General features: G+C 48.0%; 2 protein-coding genes across 3 annotated transcripts; both read right to left on the reverse strand.

Annotated features, from left to right (window-relative positions):
• Positions 1–196: 196 nt before the first annotated feature.
• On the reverse strand, positions 197–11,750 carry LOC135514746 (putative transporter SVOPL). Of its 2 annotated transcripts, XM_064938307.1 has the most exons (17): positions 11,603–11,750; positions 11,191–11,353; positions 10,329–10,494; positions 10,127–10,218; positions 9,913–10,011; positions 9,742–9,813; positions 9,489–9,613; positions 9,338–9,401; positions 9,140–9,265; positions 8,806–8,934; positions 8,664–8,737; positions 8,256–8,455; positions 3,908–4,019; positions 3,682–3,763; positions 635–724; positions 389–502; positions 197–277 (listed from the first exon to the last, which is right to left on the reverse strand). In XM_064938307.1, exons 3-17 carry the CDS (start codon positions 10,480–10,482, stop codon positions 266–268), a joined length of 1,545 nt encoding a protein of 514 aa, XP_064794379.1. In that variant the 5' UTR covers positions 10,483–10,494; positions 11,191–11,353; positions 11,603–11,750; the 3' UTR covers positions 197–265. The 2 variants fall into 2 exon arrangements, with proteins under 2 accessions (XP_064794379.1, XP_064794380.1); XM_064938308.1 differs by lacking the exon at positions 11,191–11,353.
• A 217-nt stretch (positions 11,751–11,967) lies between these two features.
• Positions 11,968–26,517, reverse strand: LOC135514747 (UPF0606 protein KIAA1549-like). The gene is given in 24 exon segments (XM_064938309.1): positions 11,968–15,050; positions 15,226–15,380; positions 15,476–15,603; positions 15,692–15,744; positions 15,917–16,219; positions 16,348–16,495; positions 16,815–17,059; positions 17,134–17,330; positions 18,324–18,454; positions 18,540–18,745; positions 18,973–19,157; positions 19,378–19,555; positions 19,686–19,739; positions 19,741–19,838; positions 19,942–20,001; positions 20,256–20,442; positions 20,577–20,707; positions 21,432–21,600; positions 21,792–21,877; positions 22,134–22,341; positions 22,344–23,018; positions 23,020–23,432; positions 25,465–25,693; positions 26,333–26,517. Coding segments are annotated over 23 exon segments (4,338 nt in total). The 5' UTR covers positions 25,565–25,693; positions 26,333–26,517; the 3' UTR covers positions 11,968–14,822.
• Positions 26,518–26,811: the final 294 nt, after the last annotated feature.

A 26,811-nucleotide genomic window follows, 5' to 3' on the forward strand; every position in this document is an offset into this window, starting at 1 on the left:
TAACCCCATTGGATTAGAACTTTGTCTTATAATTTATATAGATGACAGCGACATCTCCCTACGGGGTAATGTCATCATCTAGTGATGGGAAGTGAGACTGAATTCCCCTGCCTGACTAGTTATTTTCACTCAAGTGTACATGCACATCTTCTGAAATATCAATATCTAGATCATTTAAAACACAAAAAGACAGTGGTCAAAGTATACAACTTTTAATGCGTAAATATGCAATGACATGAATGTGTTGAGAATCACATGCACACAGTCAGGAACTTTGCTGTGAAGAGAAGAAAGTGAATTGAATGAAATAAAGTAACACAACCATGACTTGTATATCACATACAGAGGATAGTCTTAAAGTCACACAATAACACAGACAGTGTCGTACCAGTAGCGCTCGTCCCTTTGTCTCGATAGGCAGTAGAAAGGCTCCAACGGCACAAAGCACACAGGCCACAGTAAATGGCAGCAAAGCTAAAATCACTGAGTGTGACATCAACACCTACAACCCACAAAAAGTCAAACATTAAAAACAGACACCCACATTGAAGGATCAACACTTGTAACACACACTCACACGTTAATACAGACACACACAATCTTCAGCCAACATGAACAACACACAGTCACAGACCTGTGCTATGAAGGGGGCGATCATTCCTCCGATTCGGCTGAAAGAAGTGCAGAAACCCATCCCGAGAGAACGCACCGCTGTCGGGTACACCTGAGAGACCCGAAGGAGGCGTCAGACACACACGGTATACACCTGAGAGACCCGAAGGAGTCGCCAGACACACACGGTATACACCTGAGAGACCCGAAGGAGGCGTCAGACACACACGGTATACACCTGAGAGACCCGAAGGAGTCGTCAGACACACACGGTATACACCTGAGAGACCCGAAGGAGTCACCAGACACACACGGTATACACCTGAGAGACCCGAAGGAGTCGTCAGACACACACGGTATACACCTGAGAGACCCGAAGGAGTCCCCAGACACACACGGTATACACCTGAGAGACCCGAAGGAGTCCCCAGACACACACGGTATACACCTGAGAGACCCGAAGGAGTCGTCAGACACACACGGTATACACCTGAGAGACCCGAAGGAGTCGTCAGACACACACGGTATACACCTGAGAGACCCGAAGGAGTCGCCAGACACACACGGTATACACCTGAGAGACCCGAAGGAGTCACTAGACACACACGGTATACACCTGAGAGACCCGAAGGAGGCGTCAGACACACACGGTATACACCTGAGAGACCCGAAGGAGTCGTCAGACACACACGGTATACACCTGAGAAACCCGAAGGAGGCGTCAGACACACACGGTATACACCTGAGAGACCCGAAGGAGTCGTCAGACACACACGGTATACACCTGAGAGACCCGAAGGAGTCGTCAGACACACACGGTATACACCTGAGAGACCCGAAGGAGTCGTCAGACACACACGGTATACACCTGAGAAACCCGAAGGAGGCGTCAGACACACACGGTATACACCTGAGAGACCCGAAGGAGTCGTCAGACACACACGGTATACACCTGAGAGACCCGAAGGAGGCGTCAGACACACACGGTATACACCTGAGAGACCCGAAGGAGTCCCCAGACACACACGGTATACACCTGAGAGACCCGAAGGAGTCGTCAGACACACACGGTATACACCTGAGAGACCCGAAGGAGTCGTCAGACACACACGGTATACACCTGAGAGACCCGAAGGAGTCGTCAGACACACACGGTATACACCTGAGAAACCCGAAGGAGGCGTCAGACACACACGGTATACACCTGAGAGACCCGAAGGAGTCGTCAGACACACACGGTATACACCTGAGAAACCCGAAGGAGGCGTCAGACACACACGGTATACACCTGAGAGACCCGAAGGAGTCGTCAGACACACACAGTATACACCTGAGAGACCCGAAGGAGTCGTCAGACACACACGGTATACACCTGAGAGACCCGAAGGAGTCGTCAGACACACACGGTATACACCTGAGAAACCCGAAGGAGGCGTCAGACACACACGGTATACACCTGAGAGACCCGAAGGAGGCGTCAGACACACACGGTATACACCTGAGAGACCCGAAGGAGGCGTCAGACACACACGGTATACACCTGAGAGACCCGAAGGAGTCGTCAGACACACACGGTATACACCTGAGAGACCCGAAGGAGTCGTCAGACACACACGGTATACACCTGAGAGACCCGAAGGAGTCGTCAGACACACACGGTATACACCTGAGAGACCCGAAGGAGTCGTCAGACACACACGGTATACACCTGAGAAACCCGAAGGAGGCGTCAGACACACACGGTATACACCTGAGAGACCCGAAGGAGTCGTCAGACACACACGGTATACACCTGAGAAACCCGAAGGAGGCGTCAGACACACACGGTATACACCTGAGAGACCCGAAGGAGTCACCAGACACACACGGTATACACCTGAGAGACCCGAAGGAGTCGTCAGACACACACGGTATACACCTGAGAGACCCGAAGGAGTCGTCAGACACACACGGTATACACCTGAGAGACCCGAAGGAGTCGTCAGACACACACGGTATACACCTGAGAGACCCGAAGGAGTCGTCAGACACACACGGTATACACCTGAGAGACCCGAAGGAGTCACTAGACACACACGGTATACACCTGAGAGACCCGAAGGAGTCACTAGACACACACGGTATACACCTGAGAAACCCGAAGGAGTCCCCAGACACACACGGTATACACCTGAGAGACCCGAAGGAGTCGTCAGACACACACGGTATACACCTGAGAGACCCGAAGGAGTCGTCAGACACACACGGTATACACCTGAGAGACCCGAAGGAGTCGTCAGACACACACGGTATACACCTGAGAGACCCGAAGGAGTCGTCAGACACACACGGTATACACCTGAGAGACCCGAAGGAGTCACCAGACACACACGGTATACACCTGAGAGACCCGAAGGAGTCACCAGACACACACGGTATACACCTGAGAGACCCGAAGGAGTCGTCAGACACACACGGTATACACCTGAGAGACCCGAAGGAGTCACCAGACACACACGGTATACACCCGAGAGACCCGAAGGAGTCGTCAGACACACACCCGAAGGAGTCGTCAGACACACACGGTATACACCCGAGAGACCCGAAGGAGTCGTCAGACACACACGGTATACACCCGAGAGACCCGAAGGAGTTGTCAGACACACACGGTATACACCTGAGAGACCCGAAGGAGTTGTCAGACACACACGGTATACACCTGAGAGACCCGAAGGAGTCGTCAGACACACACGGTATACACCTGAGAGACCCAAGGAGTGTCAGACACACACGGTATACACCTGAGAGACCCGAAGGAGTCGTCAGACACACACGGTATACACCTGAGAGACCCGAAGGAGTCGTCAGACACACACGGTATACACCTGAGAGACCCGAAGGAGTCACCAGACACACACGGTATACACCTGAGAGACCCGAAGGAGTCGTCAGACACACACGGTATACACCTGAGAGACCCGAAGGAGTCGTCAGACACACGCGGTATACACCTGAGAGAGGTCTGTACAACACATTGTTATACACTCACAGTAGATCTACGGCTGGAATGTAAAAGTTGTGTCCACATACCTCCGCGGTATAAATATAAACCACATTGAAATTCATGGAGACCAGAGACCTGATCAGGAAGAGCAAAATGGTAAAACCAAACCTGGAAAGAGAGAGAGCGAGAGAGAGTGAGTGACAGAGAGAGAATCTGATGAACAAAAGTATTGATACTGTATTTGAAATTATTGACAAAATAAAAAACAGTCAAATAACTACGCCCCCACCCCCAAGTGTTTACAGTGCATACATAGTAGAGCAAATGTTGACCAGCATGAAGAACAGAGCTGCCATGAGCTCCAGCAGAACCATGCTCAACTTCCTCCCAAACACGTTCAACAGGAATATATTCAGAGGGATGACTGGAGACAGACAGACAGAGAAAGAGACAGAGAGCGAGCACAAAAACGAATCAGACTTACATACGAATAGTACTATTATTCAGATAGAAAAAATAAATAAAATAGATTTAATCTGACCACAACTGTACACACACATACAGGGTTTCCACTTGACACTGCAGAAATATGTATTTCTACTGGTTGGTTAAATTTACATATCAATAAGGTGTTAATGCCATTGGTTACGCTTGCAGAGATAGCGAAAGTAAATACCTTCCCGTCTGATATTTACATGCAAGCGGTAGGTCATGTTCTGAAATTCTATATTCTATTTTCATATTTACAATGTGTACGAGTTCACTATGTCCTGATGTGTGTGTGTGATATACAGTGGGGAGAACAAGTATTTGATACACTGCCGATTTTGAAGGTTTTACTACTTACAAAGCATGTAGAGGTCTGTAATTTTTTTATCATAGATACACTTCAACTGTGAGAGACTGAGTCTAAAACAAAAATCCAGAAAATCACATTGTATGATTTTTAAGTAATTAATTTGCATTTTTATTGCATGACATAAGTATTTGATACATCAGAAAAGCAGAACTTAATATTTGGTAGAGAAACCTTTGTTTGCAATTACAGAGATCATACGTTTCCTGTAGTTCTTAACCAGGTTTGCACACACTGCAGCAGGGATTTTGGCCCATTCCTCCATGCAGACCTTCTCCAGATCCTTCAGGTTTTGGTGCTGTCACTGGGCAATACGGACTTTCAGTTCCCTCCAAAGATTTTCTACTGGATTCAGGTCTGGAGACTGGCTGGGCCACTCCAGGACCTTGAGATGCTTCTTACGGAGCCACTCCTTAGTTGCCCTGGCTGTGTGTTTCGGGTCGTTGTCATGCTGGAAGACCCATCCACGACCCATCTTCAATGCTCTTACTGAGGGAAGGAGGTTGTTGGCCAAGATCTCACGATACATGGCCCCATCCATCCTCCACTCAATACGGTGCAGTCGTCCTGTCCCCTTTGCAGAAAAGCATCCCCAAAGAATGAGGTTTCCACCTCCATGCTTCACGGTTGGGATGGTGTTCTTGGGGTTGTACTCATCCTCCTTCCTCCAAACATGGCAAGTGGAGTTTAGATCAAAAAGCTCTATTTTTGTCTCATCAGACCACATGACCTTCTCCCATTCCTCCTCTGGATCATCCAGATGATCATTGGCAAACTTCAGACGGGCCTGGACATGCACTGGCTTGAGTAGGGGGACCTTGCGTGCGCTGCAGGATTTTAATCTATGATGGCGTAGTGTGTTACTAATGGTTTTCTTTGAGACGGTGGTCCCAGCTGTCTTCAGGTCATTGACCAGTCCTGCCGTGTAGTTCTGGGCTGATCCCTCACCTTCCTCGTGATCATTGATGCCCCACGAGGTGAGATCTTGCATGGAGCCCCAGACCAAGGGTGATTGACATCTTAACTTCTTCCATTTTCTAATAATTGCGCCAACAGTTGTTGCCTTCTCACCAAGCTGCCTGCCTATTGTCCTGTAGCCCATTCCAGCCTTGTGCAGGTCTACAATTTTATCCCCGATGTCCTTACACAGCTCTCTGGTCTTGGCCATTGTGGAGAGGTTGGAGTCTGTTTGATTGAGTGTGTGGACAGGTATCTTTTATACAGGTAACGAGTTCAAACAGGTGCAGTTAATACAGGTAATGAGTGGAGAACAGGAGGGCTTCTTAAAGAAAAACAAACAGGTCTGTGAGAGCCGGAATTCTTACTGGTTGGTAGGTGATCAAATACTTATGTCATGCAATAAAATGCTAATTAATTACTTAAAAATCATACAAATGTGATTTTCTGGATTGTTGTCTCTCACAGTTGAAGTCTACCTATGATAACAATGACAGACTTGCTTTGTAAGTAGGAAAACCTGCAAAATCGGCAGTGTATCAAATACTTGTTCTCCCCACTGTATATATACAGTTGAAGTCGGAAGTTTACATACATCTTAGCCAAATACATTTAAAAACTCAGTTATTCACAATTCCTGACATTTAATCCTCGTAAAAATTCCCTCTCTTCGGTCAGTTCGGATCACCACTTTATTTTAAGAATGTCAAATGTCAGAATAATAGTAGAGAGAATTATTTATTTCAGCTATTATTTCTTTCATCACATTCCCAGTGGGTCAGAAGTTTACCTACACTCAATCAGTATTTGGTAGCATTGCCTTTAAATTGTTTCACTTGGGTCAAACGTTTCGGGTAGCCTTCCACAAGCTTCCCACAATAATTTGGGTGAATTTTGGCCCATTTCTCCTGACAGAGCTGCTGTAACTGAGTCAGGTTTGTAGGCCTCCTTGAACACACGCTTTTTCAGTTCTGCCCACAAATGTTCTATAGGATTGAGGTCAGGGCTTTTTGATGGCCACTCCAATACCTTGACTTTGTTGTCCTTAAGCCATTTTGCCACAACTTTGGAAGTATGCTTGGGGTCATTATCCATTTGGAAGACCCATTTGCAACTAAGCTTTTACTACCTGACTGATGTCTTGAGATGTTGCTTCAATATATCCACATAATTTTCCATCCTCATGATGCCATCTATTTTGTGAAGTGCACCAGTCCCTCCTGCAGCAAAGCACCCCCACAACATGATGCTGCCACCCCCGAGCTTCACGGTTGGGATGTGTTCTTCGGCTTGCAAGCCTCCCCCTTTTTCCTCCAAACATAACAATGGTCATTATGGCCAAACAGTTATATTTTTGTTTCATCAGATCAGAGGACATTTCTCCAAAAAGTACAATCTTTATCCCCATGTGCAGTTGAAAACAGTAGTCTGGCTTTTATGACAGTTTTGGAGCAGTGTCTTCTTCCTTGCTGAGCGGCCTTTCAGGTTATGTCGATATAGGACTCGTTTTACTGTGGACATAGATACTTTTGTACCCGTTTCCTCCAGCATCTTCACAAGGTCCTTTGCTGTTGTTCTAGGATTGATTTGCATTTTTCGTACAAAAGTATGTTAATCTCTACAAGACAGAACGCGTTTCCTTCCTGAGCGGTATGACGGCTGCGTGGTCCCATGGTGTTTTTACTTGCGTACTATTGTTTGTAGAGATGAACGTGGTACCTTCAAGGCGTTTGGAAATTGTTCCCAAGGATGAACCAGACTTTTGAAGGTCTATGATTTTGTTTCTGATGTCTTGGCTGATTTCTTTTGATTTTCCCATGATGTCAAACAAGGACGCACTGAGTTTGAAGGTAGGCTTTGAAATACATCCACAGGTACACCTCCAATTGACTCAAATGATGACAATTAGCCTATCAGAAGCTTCTAAAACCATGACATCATTTTCTGGAATTTTCCAAACTGTTTAAAGGCACAGTCAACTTAGTGTATGTAAACTTTTGACCCACTGGAATTGTGATACAGTGAATTATAAGTGAAATAATCTGTCTGTAAACAATTGTTGGGAAAAATTATTTGTGTCATGCACAAAGTACTTTTCGCACAATACATACTACCGGTACCTCAATAAGCCTGACTAACAGGTGTCTTGTATATAGCCTTGCTACTCTTTTTTCAAATATCTTTCTACTGTTGTTTTATTTCTTTAATTACCTACACACACGCACACACACAACCTTTTTTTGGCACCATTGGTTAGAGCCTGTAAGTAAGCATTTCACTGTAAGGTTTACACCTGTTGTATTCAGGCGCACGTGACAAATAAACTTGAAGTATTTTGAAGTAGATGTCCTAACCGACTTGCTTTTGTATGTTATTGCTGTTTCAAGAGCGAGTTAGCTAGCATGCTCTAATTGTATGTTATTGCTGTGATAGTTAGCTAGCATGCTCTAATTGTATTTTATTGTTGTGATAGTTAGCTAGCATGCTCTGATTGTATGTTATTGCTGTAAGCGCGAGTTAGCTAGCATGCTCTAATTGTCATGGTTGCATTAGCTCCCTGCTAATTCACAGTTATTTCCATGCTAACAGACGAATCATGCATCTACAGCCATCAACACACTGTTGTCCTGCACATCTAATGTGCTTCCTTAATGTCTATTGTCAGAATAAACACCAAATAACTGGGACCGCAGGCTGGGTATTCCTTTCTTTATAAAAACAACGCAGGAGAGTTACTAAGAACGATCTGTTACACTAGTACCGAGACCAATCTTCCTGTCTTCACTGGACATGTGTTACACATGCACGCGCACACCCATAGTTCTCCACCTCCAACCCCTCACTCACGTGCAACCTCCCCTAGACAGCTGATCAGGAGGGTCTGGTAGTCGCTAAAGCCGAAGGGAATGCAGTAGCACAGCCCGTCCTCTGGGTGGCTGTGTTTCTGCTGGTGCTCTGCGTCAGCGTCTGTCACACACAGCAGGTTCTTCTCCAGCAGCTCAGAGCTGCTCAACACAGAGCCATAGTAGGAGAAGGACGCCACAAACCTAGACACACATAAATCAATAAACAACCACACACACACACAGTTAGAGCTTCACAGCGCAGAGCTGCAGTAAGAAAAGGACAAACCTAGGGCACACGTATAGATGTTGAAAAATAGAATGTCATTCACCCTTCCACACCACACCGTCCTCACATACTCAAATACAAACAGGGAAGTAGGAGGAGAAGGAAAAGTGTATGGGGCATTACCATGAGTACCACAGTAGTAGGGAGGTCCTCCTGAATGCTGGACTGACCAGGAGGCGCCAACTGCCCCTGTCTTTCTGAAACACATACAGAGACATCAATAAACACACACACACACACACACACCCAAACACACACAACTCACCACCACAGGTTCCACGAGGTTCCCTGGTGGCATGGAGGCCCTGTTCATCCTGGCGATACGCTGGAGTGTTTCCACGGCAGCCTGCACGTTCCCTGCTGACACGTTGTAGCGAGCCGACTCCGGGATAAGCTACAGACACATGGGCACGCCAGGAAAGTTAACCAGGATGAAAGTGCCAGAGAGGCTAGTCTCAACACTATTCTGAAGTTGGGGAGTCATGGGGAGAGAAGGGGGGTGGAGGGGATAGAGAAGGAGTAAGGAAGGAGAGTCCCAGAGTGTGAGGGGCGTGTCAAAGAGAGATGCTGCTGAGACTCAGAAGAGGCGGGACTCCTACCTGGAAGAGAAGGAGGAGGATGACACTGGGGATGACGGACAGGCGGATCATCCAACGCCAGCCCAGCGTTGGAACCACAGTCATACCCAGCAGGATGATGAGCATGGAGCCTACCATCCAGAAAATCTAAAGGGGAAGACAAAACTAAAGCTGAAACAACTGTGATGATGATGGCTAAGTGAGGCTATGGTGACTTACTGAGGCGAGAGGTAGCAGGTAGGATCTGTAGCTTGCAGGGATAAACTCGGTCTTTAGGACAAACCTAGGAGAAAGGAGAGTGACATCAGTAACAACGTGTCACAGAACAGGGAACTAGGTGTGTGTGTGTGTGTGTGTGTGTGTGTCTTACCCTTGGGAGCACCCAGCCACGCCACAGCCCACCATTAGGCGGAGGAAGATGAACCATCCGTAGGACGGAGAGAAGGAGGTGAGCAGGGAGAAATATGCTGCCCACAAAGAACCCCCAAACACCACCTAGATAGATTGATAGACTGTCAGACACATCTACACATTCACTCCGACACAGATGGTTAAAACCGATAAAAACAGTTTCCGGAAGATTTCATCTTTAGTTCATCACATAAATCTGTAAAGGGACATACCTTCCAGCGTCCATATCTATCGGCCACGTATCCACTCAGCACTCCACACACCATGAACCCTGCAAACACCATCTGAGACAGAGACAGACAGGAAGTTATATCATATACATGTTTAATAGGTACGACCACATATTTAAATGTATCTGCATGCTCATTGGTGTATTTCCTCACCGTGGAGACCAGAGCCACCTCCCAGTCGTCCAGATGCCATTCACAGCGGATCTCAGGAGACACCACGGCCAGCAACATGATCTCCATGGCCTCCGCTATCTACAATAATACATGCACACTTATATGCTTGTGCACATCCTTTATCAAGAGTCTTTTTCACTTACATACTGACAGACAAATAGACAGACAGCTAGACACACACACAGACACTCACGCTGGCACTGCCCATGATGATGAACAACAGAACATGGAAGCGACCAAAGCCGATGGTCTCCACCGCTTCCTCCACACTGTACGTCTGCGGCTCTGAAACACAAGGTCAAAGTTCAAATCCCACACACTTCGCCCCCACATTATCCATTCCCAGCACATGACCAAACACTCTACACACTGGGTGGTTTATGAGCGGCACTCACCTTTGACCTCTTGGTGTGGTTTGTTGACCTCTTGGTAAAGGCCGTTGACCTCTTGGTGAGGGTTATTGACCTCCATCTCCACTTCCTCTAGCTGGATGGCACTAACCAGCTGAGTCTTCATGGAGGACCTCCTCTGTCTCCCTACACTGCCCATAGCCACTGCAGTCTACACCATTACCATACTATTAATATAAAATCTTATGCACAGACAGAGCTATGGATGCAAGGACCCATGAGATCAAAATTATAGCTTTAATAATGGTTTGAGGCTATATAGTTTGTTTACAATTACATTGTTTACAAACAACAGAGTTAAACAAGCTTATTTTGAGTTCTGAGGGGGTCAGTTGAGTTTAGCTCATGAAGCATGTCAAAGTTATTTTGTTTAAGAATCAATTCGTTTTACTGTGCAAAAAATAGAAGTAGAAATCGCAAATTGTCCCTTTAATATTATTACAGATAAGATGTCCTGCCAAAAACCTACCACAACATATAACATCGTCAGCTGGCCATAATGTAACATAACCAACAACATTAAGTCTACCTGTCAACTAGCTCTCAAGAACACAAGGGGGCCCAAGCGGGCTTACAGCTTCCCTCTCTTGTATTCTCAGTTGAACATAATGGACCACAGCTGAATCCATGTTAACTACAATCCCGACACTCTGTAATAATGTTCAGAAACGCTAAAATAAAACTACAAATATTTGGCAAAGTTTTCAATTAAAAAATATATATATACTGAACGTTATCATACATTGAACAGCGCATAGACGTATTATGCGACGTTAACCGCACATCAATAATAATGCACTAAGTAAACTATGCGGTAAATCACAGCACCGCCGGGAATCACTGTTACCTGCTCTTTGTGATGAATTCGCAACTTTATTGAAGAAGGCTATCTTTGTCCTGATGAATAACTTTTCATATATTAGCCATCTTGAGAATCAATGTCAACGCAGAAACTCGGCGCGTTCTGCCCACCTTGGGACAGGTAAATCAGGAAGTTGATGACAACACCCCTAAAAAAGTCAGACGACACGTTTTCAGGTTCCGCCTAACGACGTCTGAAACTACATGTGATAATTAGTATTCAAATATTGTAAAAAAAAGTTAATAAACAACCATATTCAAACCGATCTCGGTTTCCCATAAGTAAAATGATCGCGAAAGGTTGCCACTTCCTTTTCTGTCCACGATCAATTATATTCAAACAGGACTACCCAAAGAGAATTACAACTTGCCTTGGACATTCATATATTTTAGCCTACCTGGTATTGTTGCGATAGAAAGATATCTGCCGGTGTGTGTTGGTGAGAGCAAAGCTACAGGAGAGAGGTTGGGTTGCAGATTATGGGTTGACAATAGTTGAGGCATTATTCAGTCAGGTTTATCCTGTTGTTTCTCCCCCCTCTGTGTGTGTGTGTGTGTTGGAAGGGACAGAAGGGTTAGGTATCAGTTATCAGAATTGGGAAGGAGGTGCAAAACTGAACAAAACGACTTCTATTCCACAGCTGCACTCACCTGTAAGCCTTAGCCAATCTTGACAACAACAAAAAGGTACCAGCAACTGAAATACTATAATTTTTTTACACTTTTGTAGAGAAGAAAAGATGAAGACAGCAAAGGCTGAGTTTAAACACATTTCTTTAATGTTTGATTTACATATCATTCAGACTCAATACACCACAGGGATGCAGCTCAGAAGGAGAGAGGTATGAAGAGTGGGAAGGTGAGAGAGCTGTAAAAACAGGTATTGGTGGTCCTGCCCGACAACATTGCAGACACATGCCAGACAACAGCTGGATAGGTGTTTAACATACCAGTTAACCACAACGTGATTTTTGACTGAGCAGTCGATGACGTGGCATGCAACCATTGGTTGACGCAATGCAGTGTCTGTGAATCTAGTCGGGCAGGAACCCCACCCTGGTCTGCCATTTAATACACCCCAGCGTCTACTACAAAGACACGCCCCATGGTGTGGCCTATAGATGAGCCCGCCCCAGTCTCAAAGGTAAACAAAACACATACCCTCTGGGGACAGAGTATAGGCATATGATATCAGGGCCAACAACACACCTGCTCCGACACTCTGGAGACACACACGGAGAATCACAGATCTAGAAAACACAGAACTATGAAACGCAGATCTAGAAAACACAGATCTATGAAACATTCATGAGACGCCCGCAGCTACTCAAAGTCCAGAGCTAGAAGTGACAAGAGCATCCTATCTTTTTAGATAGGAATATCAATCAACATCAGTGTGTGTCTGTGCTCCCCATGTCGGTATAGGCTGTGTGAGAGATGCTGTTAGACTGAAGAGACATCAACACACTCCAACCCCCTGTACAGAGGGAGAGAGGGGTCTGTTATTGTTACTTAGTAGCACCAGGTGAATCGGTTTTGTCGTCCGCGCACACACACATCTGTGACTCCACTCTCCGTATAATCCCACAGCCTTATTGACATGTACTAGGTCCAATCAGGAAGGTTATAAGTCCCAGCAGATGAAGAGTTCTGAATCAGGATTGGTCCACAGGGAAGATGATGCGTTAGTCCTTCTGTTGGAAGGCTGTCCATATAATTGAGCAATCACAGATAAAATAGTTTGACATATTTTCTGCTTATATGTATTTTCTTTTATATACTATATTTATTGTTATCAATTTTCATTTAGGTTCAAAAATATTATTAGAAAAGGCAAAACAAGAGAATAACACCAACATACTGTATATTTTCTACTGCTTGATTATTACGATGTGTTATGTGCTTAGATGGATCATGTTCGGGTGGCACTTCTCACTCTTTACTTGTGTTACAACTCTTCAGTTGAACTTTTGTTAAAAAAAAGTTCTTATTTTAGCAGCATGCCTGAGAGAAGACAACAATTAACTGTCACATCACTAATAGCTAGCTAGCCGAAGCCTCAAACGTAGTCAACATGCTGTAGATAGCTAGAGCACAGAGCTGTATGGGCAAACCTTCTCTCACCTGTGCAAACCCACACATTACTGACCATTGACCAAACCCAATAAGACCACAGAGAAAACAGCCTGAAGCAGAGATGGAAGCCAGCCATGCAGCCATACCACCAGCAGATGGAGACAAAGAGCACTTCATAACCACCACCAAACCCACCAACTACTACAGTATAGTATATGTCGATTTGTCCTAAATAGCATTGTTTCCTAGATCCACCTCCTTCGAGATGTTCACCTTTACACCTTTGATAAGAGCTGACCAAGGAAAGGAGATAAAGAAAGGAAGCCATTTGGGGGAAATTAGACAGTGTTTTTCACTCGCTATAAACCACCCCATCAAAATCACCTTTGCAACACGTTTTGTCGATGTTCATACCATTGTATACAATCATTCCTATTCCAATCTTGAATTTCACAAGAGAAACACTATCACAATTTGACAGAGTCAATCATCACCCCAGAAATGCCTTTGTTCTGCCGCAGAAGGTCACATTGGTGGTGGATGCGATAGGTTATAGCCCCATGTCAAGTCTTTTGACACCTACTGAAAAGAGCTATATATATATATATATATATATATATATATATATTCACATTATATCTGCAAATCCATGGTTTTTCCTTCTTCATTTTTGTGCCGTCAACACATGAACACACGGGCAGGGAGCGACTATGCTAAGCAACGTCTCCACTGCGATAAACAACGTTATGATCAGCTCCACGGCAACAGTGAGCGCAAACACAGGGAGAATACAGCCATAGAACATCCAAACAGCATTGGTCTTTTTTTTCATCTTCTTTTGAACAAAATAAAGGATTTAAAGTATACTTTCAGAGCAATACAAAATAAATACAATTTCAATACTCCATTGGTCACGCTTATTCATTCATATTGTGCTCTTTTGGGATTTTTATATCTACTAATATTTTCATTTTTATATACTTTTTTCATCTGTATATTCAAGTCCCCCAGGCCCAAAGTATACTACACTCCAAATCTCTCTACAGTACAAGACCTCACCAATATGGCTGATGATGAATGTGTGTTGAAGGCAATGCGTGGTTAAACTTAATGACAGGAGACATGAGGCTGAGGTTGAGCACCACATACAACAAGGTCAGGAAGGGCAGAGACGACCCCTCTCAAGGAAGCATTTCTATGGAACTGAAGAAAACAAACTCGATCCTCCTGTCCAGTGGAAACACTGTGCTGTTGAACGGGGAACCTTTACAGAGAGAAGAACCCTGTAAAGAACGGTGATGTTATTGTTGTAAGGAAATCGTATCTGTTGCAGACTGGTTCAGTCTTGTTCAGACCAGCTTATGAATAGTAGTATGAGCCTCTTTACACCAGTTTAGGGAAAGTGGTTCTGACTGTTTCAAACTAGTTTGGGGTAGTGGTTCCGGTCAATCCATACTTGCTTAGGATGAGTAGTTCAAACTGGTTTGGACCAGTTTAGAGTCAGTAGTTTTGACCAGTTATGGGGTAGGGGCTCACACTGGTCTAGGAGTAACTGCTGGCCACAGCAACCTGTTTCTGGGCGAGCCGTCGTAGCTCCTCCCTGATGGCCTTGATGAGGGAGGCGGAGCTTTGGGCTGAGGGGGAGGACTCGTCTAGGGGGAACTCTGGAGTGGGAGGGGCCAGGAGCATTGGGGGGACAGAATGGTCTCCCAGAGAGGAGCTGGGCATCTGAAACACCCCGTAGGAGGAGAACTCAGGGAACGACAGCACCTAAAGAGAGGGAGATAGATCCCGAGACAGGGGTAAGAGCGAGAGAGATCAAATTACTTCTCTGTAAACTAGATGACTCCTCTGGAAAACAAATGTTTCTCTTCATCTCTGACATATGGTCCGCCCAGTACATTCTCATGCTGTCCCTGTTGGTCATCATGTAGTCTGGACTCACAGTCTCCCTGCTGGCTCCGGGTCTGGAGTGGTCCTGGTCTAAAGGCTGCTGGTTCCAGCTGGAGCCTGTTGGCCCAGAGACGCTGCGGCCCACCCCAGGGTACGCACTGATCCGGCTCGACAAGCCCACCTGAGTCAGGTGATGCAACTGAGCACCTGAGAACACAAACACACCATATGTAAGTAATCATTAGCTACACACATTCATCCCAATTAACACACACACACACACACACACACGGTGCCTTTACCTGTGCTTCCCCCAACAGGCCGAGGTCTGGAGGAGGAGGGGGGCTCTTCATACTGCCCCCTGTTGGCGTAAACAGAATCCTGCAACTGCTCCTCTTCAGTAACATAGGCCCCTGAACCCAGGCCCTGCCTGAAACACACACATACACCAGATTTTAGAAATGCTGACATTCACCGAATGTACTTCAGCTTGGGTAGTATAGTAACGTCTGTCTCACCTCTGTGACAGACCTTGTATTGACGAGGGAGACATCCCCAACTCTGCATACCTCTGGACAGGAAGAGGGGAGAGAACATATATATATAGAGAGAGAGAGAGAGGAGAAACATGTAGATGCAAAGTAGTAAAGAGGGAGAGAGAGAAGCTGAGAGGTTGAGAGAGACAGCACGATTCATACTTCACAGAAGAGACCCTGGGAGTACACACAAACACACACTCTTACCGCAGAGAAGGGGCTGTGTGTGGGGGCTGCGGGGTAGGAGCCCCACTGGCGTGATGGGTGTGTCTGTGGGGAGGGAGAGGGGCTTGGCAGGGCGGGGCTGACCTGCGTGACCCCGACACTGACGCTGCCCTGGGAGGAGGGCGACACCAGGGCGAAGGCATCGTCCAATAGGGAGTGCATCTGTTGCCGCGCCTCCTCGATGGACGGCTGGGGGGGCACATAGGGGGGCGGGGGAGGGGCGTGGTCAAACACCTCGTTGTTAGGGGAGGGGCTGCCGTGGTCTGGAGGAAGGTCTGGGTCAGACTGGAGGAGAGAGAAGAGGAGGAAGTGTGAGTGAGCATGTATATGGTGTGTGTGTGGCCTACATGGTGAGACACACATACTATGCGCACCTACACACACACAGTATGCGCATAGTATGTGTTTCTCACCATGTAGGCCACATTGTTGAGTCCAGGGTATTTCCTGTAGGTGGCGCTGTTGTCTGTGAGCAGGCGGTCTCTGTCCGTCAGTCTGTCTGTGTCTGGCAGACTGCCGTTCCCCTGCTGCCTCCGCCGGCCCCGAGGAGAGCGCCTCCCCCTGGCAGGGCAGGGAAAGACATCGGCACAGATTAGTCACAGACACATTCATACAACGGAGTCACACAGAACCATCTAATTCAGTCACAGACACTAGTACAGATCGGTCACACATATTCAGTGTGACTATTCTTTGGGATCTACAGGGAAACCGTGTTCAAGGGATGCAAATATCTTCTATCGAGAGGTCGATGCAGAAGAACGAAAAGGAGAATCTTGATACAAAGAATGAAAACCACCTGATGCTAGTGGGAGGTATTTATGAAACAAGTTGACCATGGAGGAAAGACGAAGAGTTTGAGTATGTACGACCATCTCACCTCTTCCTGGATTCCCCTGGGGTGGGGGGCGAGGGGTGGTCGGGGTGCAAGATGCTGTCCATGTGGTCATGGGCTGAGCTGTAGAGGCGCTGGGGACACCCTCCCTGCCCCGCCTCCTCCTGCGCCTGCCCGAAGGCATCCAGGATGTCATCCATAGAGGGGAACTCACACTGGCCCCGCCTCTTAGCCCGCTGACGCAGCTTGTTCCTGTGGTGCTCGATCTCAGACTTATGTCTCAGAGCCACCTAGATAAATGCACACACCAAGGTGTTAAGGAGTTTTAAGGTGTGTGTGTGTGTGTAATAGTGTGTATTCTCACCTCTGCGCTGACCCTCTCTGTGATGGTGGGGCTGTGTGAGCGTTGTGGTGGGCTGGGCCGGGGCTGCATGGCAATCAGCTGGACCTTGTTGGCCTGGCGACCTCTGCCATCAGACGAGCCTCGGGACAGACGGTCCACGTGGTCAAAGATGGAGGAAGAGGAGAGCAACTCATCTGGACCACTGCCTGCAGGAAGGACTGGGGAGCGGGAAAGAGGGAGAGGAGGGAGGGGAGAGAGGGGAGGGGAAGAGGAGAGAGGGGAGGGGGAGGGGGAGAGGAGAGAGGGGAGGGGGAGAGGAGAGAGAGAGAGGGGAGAGGGGAAGGGGAGAGAGGGAGAGAGGAGAAGGGGAGAGGGGGAGGGGGAGAGAGGGAGAGGAGAGAGGGAGGGGGGAGAGAGGGAGAGGAGAGAGGGAGGGGGGAGAGAGGGAGAGGAGAGGGGGAGGAGAGAGGGAGAAAGAGAGTAAGGTAAACTAGTAATATTGTAGCACTAAACTGGGTTCTTCCTGGCAAGCTGCAGCTTTACTGAACCACTCAACATGAAGCGAGGACGTTCCCATCTTATTCCTCCCTATGATCCAGGCCAGAACAAAAAGAAAGGAGGCCAGAGAGAGAGAGAAAGACAGAGAGAGAGAGACACAGAGAGAGAGACACAGAGAGAGAGAGAGAGTGAGACACAGAGAGAGAGACACAGAGAGAGAGAGAGAGAGAGAGAGAGAGAGAGAGAGAGAGAGAGAGGGCAAGAAGCATTATCACTTGGTGATCAGGGAGAGCGATTCAGGACATGTTCACATTGCAAGCTTTTTCCTCCCCTCTGTTTCTGTTCCCTCCCCCTCCTCCACTCGCTCTCCCTCTCTTTTTCGCTCTGATGCATCTCCTTTAATCAGTTGTTCTCCTGCTGATTCAGCGCATAGCTCTCTCTAGGACACACGCACATACGTACACGCACATTCACACACACAAAAATATATACACACTCGCACTCGCTCATTCACACAATCTCTCCCTCTACCACTTATTCTCCTCTGTGTTTCAGCATGGGCATAGTATACAGAATAGTATACATGTAGAGATGACCTGATTCCTCATTGTAATCTACCTGACAAAGAATCCAGTTTGTTCTATTATGGTACATTTCTATCAGAACGTTCTGAATAAGGCCTCAGGGTAAAGAGAAATGGCTGTGTCTCTTGCCATTCTTGGGCGTTTTGTTTCGGTGCGGTTTCCCCTCGTGGGGCGTGCCCACATGTCTGGTGGTCTCCTCTGCAGACTCCCTGCCACTCGATTGGTCGCTACCTAACGAGTCACCATCTGACGGGGACAGTCTGGCCAATCAGAGAAAAACAGCGGGTTAGTGTGGGGTTGTGGATTAGTGTGGATGTATCCCTGCGTGTGGATGTGTTTACCAACCTCCCCCTACGGCGGTTAGCGCGGGCAGCCTTGGTGGAGGAGCCCTTGGATTTGGGAGTGTTGAGATCCCCTCCCTCAGAGGGGGTGGACTCTTTGATGGGCACGGGGAGCGCACCAGGCTCCTGGATCACCATGATGTCATCCTTACTGTGCTGCCCCAGGTGGAGCTTGGCAAAGTCAAACCCTTTCACACTGGAAGCCTGCAGCTGGAGAGAGAGAGGGGTGGGGGTATAGAAAGGGAGACAGGAAGAGGGGAGAAAGAGAGATGGGGAGAGAGAAAAGGGTAGAACAAGTAGAGATCCAAGCACATCAAGACCTGTATGTATGCATGACTACAGCCTAATGCCCTTCTTATTTTGATGCAATTCCGGTCAGATAACAAATCCAGTCCCTCATCTAGGTCGACCCTTAACCCTTCAACCCTGCCCCTGACCTTCTGTCTCTGCTGGATGGTGTTGATGGCGTCAGGCTGGAACTCCAGCTTCTCTGAGCCGCACAGTTTCCAGTAGAGGATGATGATGATGAAGATAGCCAGCAGGACAGGCACCACCACCCCCACAATCAGCCAGACACTGCTGCTCTGAGTCTCAGACGGGGGCACCGTCAGGGTCTCCACAGCTACAGAAGACAAGTACAGTATGTACATATACAATCAGCTTACACTTTTATTTAAGCAATATGCTACTGTACATTAGGAAATGAGTGCAGCCAACCTGCATGGGCACACAATTGCGAATCACTGGATACTACTTATCGAAATCCCACATACACAAGTGCACATGTGGCCACCCAGCTGGTGTACGGACACACACTCGCACATGCACATGCATAGACTCACGCTGGGCAAGGGGTCTCTGGACGCGGTGCCCCAGTACGATGGCAGCCCGTTGCAGCTCCAGGCGGTTGAGGGTGGCAGCGGTGGCATCAGCAGGGACTCTCTCCCCCTCTGGTCCCTCCACGAAATACACCACTTCCAGAGAACGCCCTGAACCTGCCAGCCTCGACACACGCACCACCTGCAGATAACGCCGTGGAGTCAGAGTGTGTGTGTGTGTAGTGTGTGGGGGAGTACAGCATGTGCATATGGTACGGATGCTACGAACAGCACCCGTAGTGGGTGCGAGAGTGGATAAGTGTGTCGAGTACCTGTAAGCTGTTGTTGCCCGCGGCCGTGGATCTTTTCCAGCGGGGTCGTTTACTCCCTCCCCAGCCCCTCCTCCAGCAGCAGGGCCAGACGGCGCTCCAGACGAGCCTTGAAGCTCCGCTCAGTCACCGTCTGCTCCTGGACACCCAGTAACACTGCAATACACACACTCAACACTAATGCACTTCTCAAAAACGGCCGCCGCGACTGCAACACATGCATGCAGCTCTAGCGCGGTAATTCTCTCCACATTCGTACCGGTGCGGACCCAGGAGGAGCGTAGATGGTGAGAAACGTTCAGCTCGGGGTAGTGGAAGGCTGGAGAGAAACACAGGACGTCAGGTTACTTCACTGATGTCCGTGGGGCACGCAACTCATTTAGAATGGGTATGTGTGGGAGTACAGTACATGCATATGGTCAGGATGCTATAAACGGCACCCAGGTGTGAGAGTGTATAAGTGTGTGCACATGCATGTGTGGGATAGTAACTGGTGTATAGATGGGGTGTGCGTGTAGTGTCAGTGAGGGGTAGATGAGATGTGTGTGTGTGTGTGGTGTGTGTGAGACTTACGTTCAGCGATCTGCAGCGCGGGGAAGCCCAGGTAGAAGCTGAACTCCACCGTGCTTAGGTGTCTCAGGTGACCGCTGACCTCTGACCCCAACAGGTAGCCCCGCCCATCACGCAACGCAAACGTGATGTCCACCGGAACCTTCTGGTCACCCTGCGGCTTGGCCTGACCCATGGTGATGTTCAGAAGCTGGAGGTAAACACACACACACACACGTTACAGATTGACAAACTTTTTGATTGATCTGAATCGCTTTCCTCAGCTCCGCTGAACCTACCCAAGTAAATGGCTAGTACACACACCTTCACGGCTACGACTCTTACCTGTACAGTAACATTGCCAAATTCATGTGCACGTCTGCGTGTCTCTGTGTAGGCCATCAGCAGTCCTCTCTCCACTCGCTCACTGAAGTTACACACACGCACATCCACGTGACCGGGCACAAACTGCAGCACTAGAAAACACACACATTATAGATTATCACACTGACAGTACACACACATTGTACAATGCAGCACTAAAACGCACACACACACAAACACACACACACACACACACTAGTGATGGGAAGTTCGGCTCAGAACTTTGACTCGTTCAGTCAAAAGAACAAATCAAATCTTTCGACTAATTCAGTTCATTTGAGGTAGTAATGCCCAGAGCATGCAGGACCGCCTACCAGCCAACGATGAACTGAAAACTCAAGTCATGATTCTACAAGCCTCTAGTTCACCATAGCTTATTGGAGCTGCATTTTGTGACAGACTTGGAAAAGTTTGATTTAAACTATGTCTATTTTGTAGAATGCTAGGCATACAACTCCTGATCATTGATTCGGGAGATCAATGATCAGTTCTGAACATGTATTTTTCTTCTCTATGCTGCCTGCATCATGATCTACTTCCATGTGCCAATATATGACAGACACCTGACCACCATGTCTCTGGAGCCTCTGAGCCGGAGGAGCGTGTATCAATCCTGCTATAGGACTCATTGCGACCAGCAGGTCAAACGAATGATGTAAATGAACGACTCACTCAATCTCTTTCACTTCTGAGTGACTCGTTCATTTTAGTCGTTCGTTTGACCTGCTGGTCGCAATGAGTCCTATAGCAGGATAGATTCATTCATATATATATATGTGTGTGTGTGAGAGTGAGAGAGGAGAGAGAGGTTCCTACCAGAGTGTATCTGGTACTTGTGATCAGGTATGCCGTAGAGAGGTGAGACAGTGGGGAACAAGGAGGAGCTTCGTGTTGATTGGCGCAGAGCGTTGACGACAGACATGGCGGTGAAGATCAGAGGTCCCGCCACAACACGGAACGCAAGGCTAGACGGAGTTCTCAGGAACTGGCGGAAGGAGAGAGGGGGGGGGGGAGAAGAGAAGAGAGCAGAGGGAGAGAGTGGAGAAGGAAGCCAGGCATGATTGGCTTTCAAGACATTTGTGAAGGACAAATTTGCACATTCCTGCAAGGCATCTCATGATTACAATCATGCTCTTTCCCCAAAGCTTCCCCAATGAGTATTGATAGTAGGCCTACCTGCAACTCCACTGAGCGGTTGAATTCCCTCTTCAAGATGTCCCTGACCTGGCCAAAGCCCACAGTGGAGCCAGACTTCGGCAGGACTAGGAAGAGACAGGTTTAACCTCAAACAACCTGCATTCAACTATTGCCAACGTATTCCCTGAAAACACACTCCTAAGCTATATGTTAACCAAGGGATGTGCTCCCTTTAAAAAAGGTGACCATGAGATCCCAGCACAACACAATTGACAGGCCAGAACAGTGCAATGCATCCCCATCTACAATATTGGCATACAATTGCCTCTCATATGTACCTCCATCTCTAGTCTACTTTGAGTTCTACTGGTGTTGTCTTACCCACTCTGACCAGGTACATGTCAGGCTTGGTGACGTTACACAGATACTGGCGTCCTGGAGGGGCTGGGGGAGTCCGAGTGATGCTCGCCAGGGTACCAGGGGTTGTCGTGGTAACAGTGGTTGCCTTGGTAGTGGTTGTCGGTCGGTTGCTGGGGACCTCGGTCACAGGTGGTGGTGGTTTTATGGGTTCCCTCCCTGGAGGTCGCAGCATGGGGGGCGAGCCAGGCTGGTGGTGTTAGATGGGGGCAGTGGAGGGTGTCTGCCAGGGGTAGCTGGGGGGACTCTGGGCCGCGGAACAGGAGGCTGAGGGGGTACTCTGGAGGTGGGTCTAACTCCAGGGGTGGCGGTACCCTGACCCTCCCAGAGAGTGGGTGAGAGGGTCAGGGGAGGGGTGGGACCTGCTGAGGGGACAAGAGGGTGCTTGTGGTCCTGGGCAGGAGGGTGCCCTGTGCTAGGGGAGGGGGATGGGGGCTGAGTGTGTATGTGTGTTTTTGTGGTAGTGGTGGGTGTGATGCCAAGTTTGGGGGTGGTCTTTGGGGGTGGGATGACTATTTCTCTATCTCTGTCTCTTTCTCCATCTCGATCCCTCTCCCTTTCCCTGTCTCTCTCCCATTCTCGCTCCCTTTCCCTCTCTCTCTCCCGTTCCCTCTCCTCGTCTCTCTCTCTGGCCAGCAGATTGGTGTAGTACTCCAGACTGTTCATATCCGGCAGCAGCAGCTCCGTGGGCTCCAGAGGAAAAATGTCCCCCAGGTCATAGTCTTCTTCATCCCAGTGAGGGTATCCCTCAGGCTGGGCAGGGTGAGTGAAGGGGAGACCCTCCCGGAGGGGGTAGGTGGGGGACATATAGGGTCGGAGGAGGCTGGAGGACAGGGGGAGGGTTGGGCGGGGAGGGGAAGGAGGTGTCATAGGAGGCCCCGTCATCAGGGTCGTAGGTGTGACTGGGTAAGGGTGTGGCCAGGGTCAGTTCCTCCCCCTCTGGGCCCATGAAGGAGAGCGTTTCCAGGTAGTCACCGGACCCCCAGGCCTCCTCTAGGGAGGGGGCGTGTTCCCAGGGCGGGGGCGGGGTGAGGGTGGGCTGGCTGTGGGGGGGCAGAGGAGGGGGGTGGCTGGGGGACAGCAGGTCCGGGGGTCTCAGGAGGAGATGTATGCCCTGAGCTTCATCGTCCACTGAGGCAGCGTCAGTGTTACCATGGGGACTAGTGTCTTTGGGTGGGGTGGCGCCTGGCCATCTGGAAGAGGGTGACGATGACGACCGCGATGAGGACCGTTTTGCTGTCGTTCCATTGGAGTCCACACCGCCTGTGGAGAGATAAACTACCGTCACAACGCGTGTGACTGTCCAGGCCAGAACGGCCCATAGTGCAGGAGCCTCTCCTGTTTCTGTAGCGCGAGGCAGCTTGATGTACAAGTACACACCCTGGACAGGACGCTAGTTTTTCGCAGTTCCGTGTACATGTGTGCATGGTTCAAATTCATGTATGAACACAGCAGACTGAGAGATGGCTGAGAGACCTAGTTAAAGCTGAGCTCCATCTAGAGAATACAATGAGCAGAGGATAGAGGCCAGCACTGAGCTCTCTCTCTCTCTCACACACACACAAACAGAGAGAGTCGACCCGAGCCTTTTAGGGGCCCTAAGCGAGATTTGCTTGTGTGACTTCTATCTCATGGGCAAAACATCTGTGTCTCCCCCTCTTGGCTCATAACACATTTTTAAAAGTACTGCAATTTTACACATTTTGTCATGGGGCAGAGAGAAATTTTGCAGTTTTAAAATCCAATTTCCTGCAATTTACACACCATTTTGCTAAAAAGTGAATATTTGTTTTACTGTCAATTTCCAGCAATTCCACATATTTTGCCATATGACTTAAGCCATGTTAATACAATATCTGGGGGAGTGACTAACAAATCAAATGGGGGCCCCCTGGAGGTCAGGGCCCCTGGGCACGTGCCCTGCATGATTACTACATACAATTTTTAGATAGCTGGCTAAAATGTTAGCCGACATGTGATAATTGAGTGACTGACATAAGAGGAAAACTGCTGATGCAGTACCACATTTCAAAATGCCACCTTGTGTATTCTATCATTCTAACTCTCAGCACTAAGTTGAGACCCCGACTGTCGGTTATTTGGAGGGTCGGCCCTGCGCACACAATCGTCACTCAACAGGACACTGAGGAGTCTTACACGCACAGATAGGCATTGAAAAACACCCAGTGCCACAGTGCATTGTGCCACAGTGCATTTATCATGATTTTATGCACAATATACTGTATCACAATACAGATTTATCACAGTACAGATGTATGATAATCACTCTGGGATGGTTACCTTGACTCAAACAGAATAAATGAACAATCTCCAAGCTCTCCCTGCCTCTCCATCCCCTCCCTCTCCCACACACACACACACACACCAGCAGTATAGTAAGTTACATTATGGCGAGGACCCTGCCTCCTCCTCCTAGCCTTGACTAGGCTCTGCCGTGCATTGCGGCAGCATCACGTGCTGTGTGGCGGCAAGCTCATTGGTATGCTGCAGACACGGCACACAGCTCAGAGGCGTCCCAGCCAACAGCAGGATCAAATCGCATGCACGCATTACATTGATACAGAGAGGGAGTTAGTGATGGAGAGAGCAGAAAAAATACAGAGAAACAGAATTAGAGAGGGGAAGAGTAATCGAGAGAGAGGAGAAAGAAAGAGAACGAGACCGCAGGAATGAAGATGGGTGAGAGAAAAGCCTTGTGTTTCTAAGAATAGCATGCAGCACCCTACGGTCGATCCACATGGCTGTGATGACAATGATCCAATCAGCAGTGCTAAACATCCTTCATCACCGGGCAGCTGTCCGTCTGCCCCTGTTGCACAGCCGCCCACAGATTTCTTTATTTTAAGTCAGGATATATTTTGACTTTGAGGGGGTGCTTGTATGCACCGTATGTGTGTGTGTGTGTGATGCATCAAGGCCGGTGAGTGGGACAGACTGAGGGATGACTGTGTGTGTAGGCATCCACTGTCCATCTGTCCCCGACGACATAACCGAGTCACAGAGATGGAGGAGGATGAATGGACAGAGTTAAAAGGATGGACAGACACTAGGTGACAAGATGGGGGTGAATATGGAAGTTGGTGCATTCAGCACCAAGGCCAGCTCCAAAAGTCAAGGGCAAGTCAAATACTGGGAAAGTCAAATGAAAGTCAAATACTGGCCCTGTCTCAGTGTACCTTGATGAAACCAGGTGTGAACAGTAGTTCTTATCATTCTGACTCAAAGCAAGCAGCCATCCATGACTATGAGGGTAAGACAATTAAATGTCACGTACCTGCAACAGGTGAGCTTGACATCGTCATGGACACCAGCAAGGATGCTACCAACAGGTGCGCACAATTAGTGCGCAGGCCCTGAGAGACTCCGGGGCACATCCTCGAACACGCGCTCATCAGAATCAGACTCTCCGTGGCACGCTAGTTGTCACATCACACACGTGCGATGCCATCTCTCCTCAATAGCATCATCACTGCATGCTTTCAGGCGACCCTATATGCAAATATCTAATAATACAAATATATTGAGATAAAGGCCTAATAATAACATTGTATAGATACATTGAATGGGTTAATGCCTATTTTTAACTAGGCTACTAAAGCAACAGACGCCTTACCAGTGTCCTGACACATTTGATAGCTGGCTGACCCCATTATTGGGAGGCTTATACTAGGCCACGGCTGCCAACAAACATCATGCATCTCACACATCCGACGGCCACCGTGCAGTTCCTTTATTTATTAGGTCTATTTGAGATAGCCAATGGATTTAGTTGTATCTTAATTAACCTATAATACTGTCGGACATGACAATTCCAAACCTATTATCCTATCTTTATCATTAGGCTACCTCGTCTAGCGGACATTCTTACAGTTTCCCACAGTATGCCTACACGTTCGCAGCAATAGACAAATTGATACATTTCAGTGATAAAAAGGGCGAGCTGTTAATAGCTCAAATTTGGAAGCCTTTTTTAGACTGAATGCTGACAATCGGCTGATAATGTTAAACCAACCTAAGTGTAACTGAAAGAAAAGAAAAAAGCCTAATCAAAATATCTCAAACACACAGTTAGCCTATAGCATTCGGCGCATTTCTTTCTTTCCATAGCCTATTTTTTTTCACAGCGATGTGATGGAGCCTACCTGCCATCCAGGAGATGCGGTACAGGCGCGTCACGCCTCTCCCAGGCCCATGCAGCCACGCGCTCCCCGGCAAGGAGAGAACGAAAACAATTACTATATTGCAGAAACTGAAAACCCGTTTTTTCCGTTAGATAAATAACTCCCAATGTCGCCAGTAATGACTGAATCTGTTCGCGGCCGAGCACTTGAACGTAAGCCGCGCCGTATTCATCTCGCGGTGAAACGTCACACGCTCATTATTGGAAAACCTGAGATTCTGGACACGTCTCAGTATCATACTGTCCGCCTCAAATAGGAATCTATCATAACGCCTCGAATTTTGTCCATAATACCCGAAAATTACATTCGATTCCACACACAAATCATGAGCACGCTATAATTGGGTTTATTATTGGGAGGCGCGCATCGCTTAGATGGTTTTGCAGCAGAGCGTTCTCTGCAACAGCCCTAGCATTCCTCAAATGCGTGTGCCAACATAC

This window comes from Oncorhynchus masou, chromosome 26, assembly GCF_036934945.1.
Source record: "Oncorhynchus masou masou isolate Uvic2021 chromosome 26, UVic_Omas_1.1, whole genome shotgun sequence".
NCBI lineage: Eukaryota > Metazoa > Chordata > Actinopteri > Salmoniformes > Salmonidae > Oncorhynchus > Oncorhynchus masou.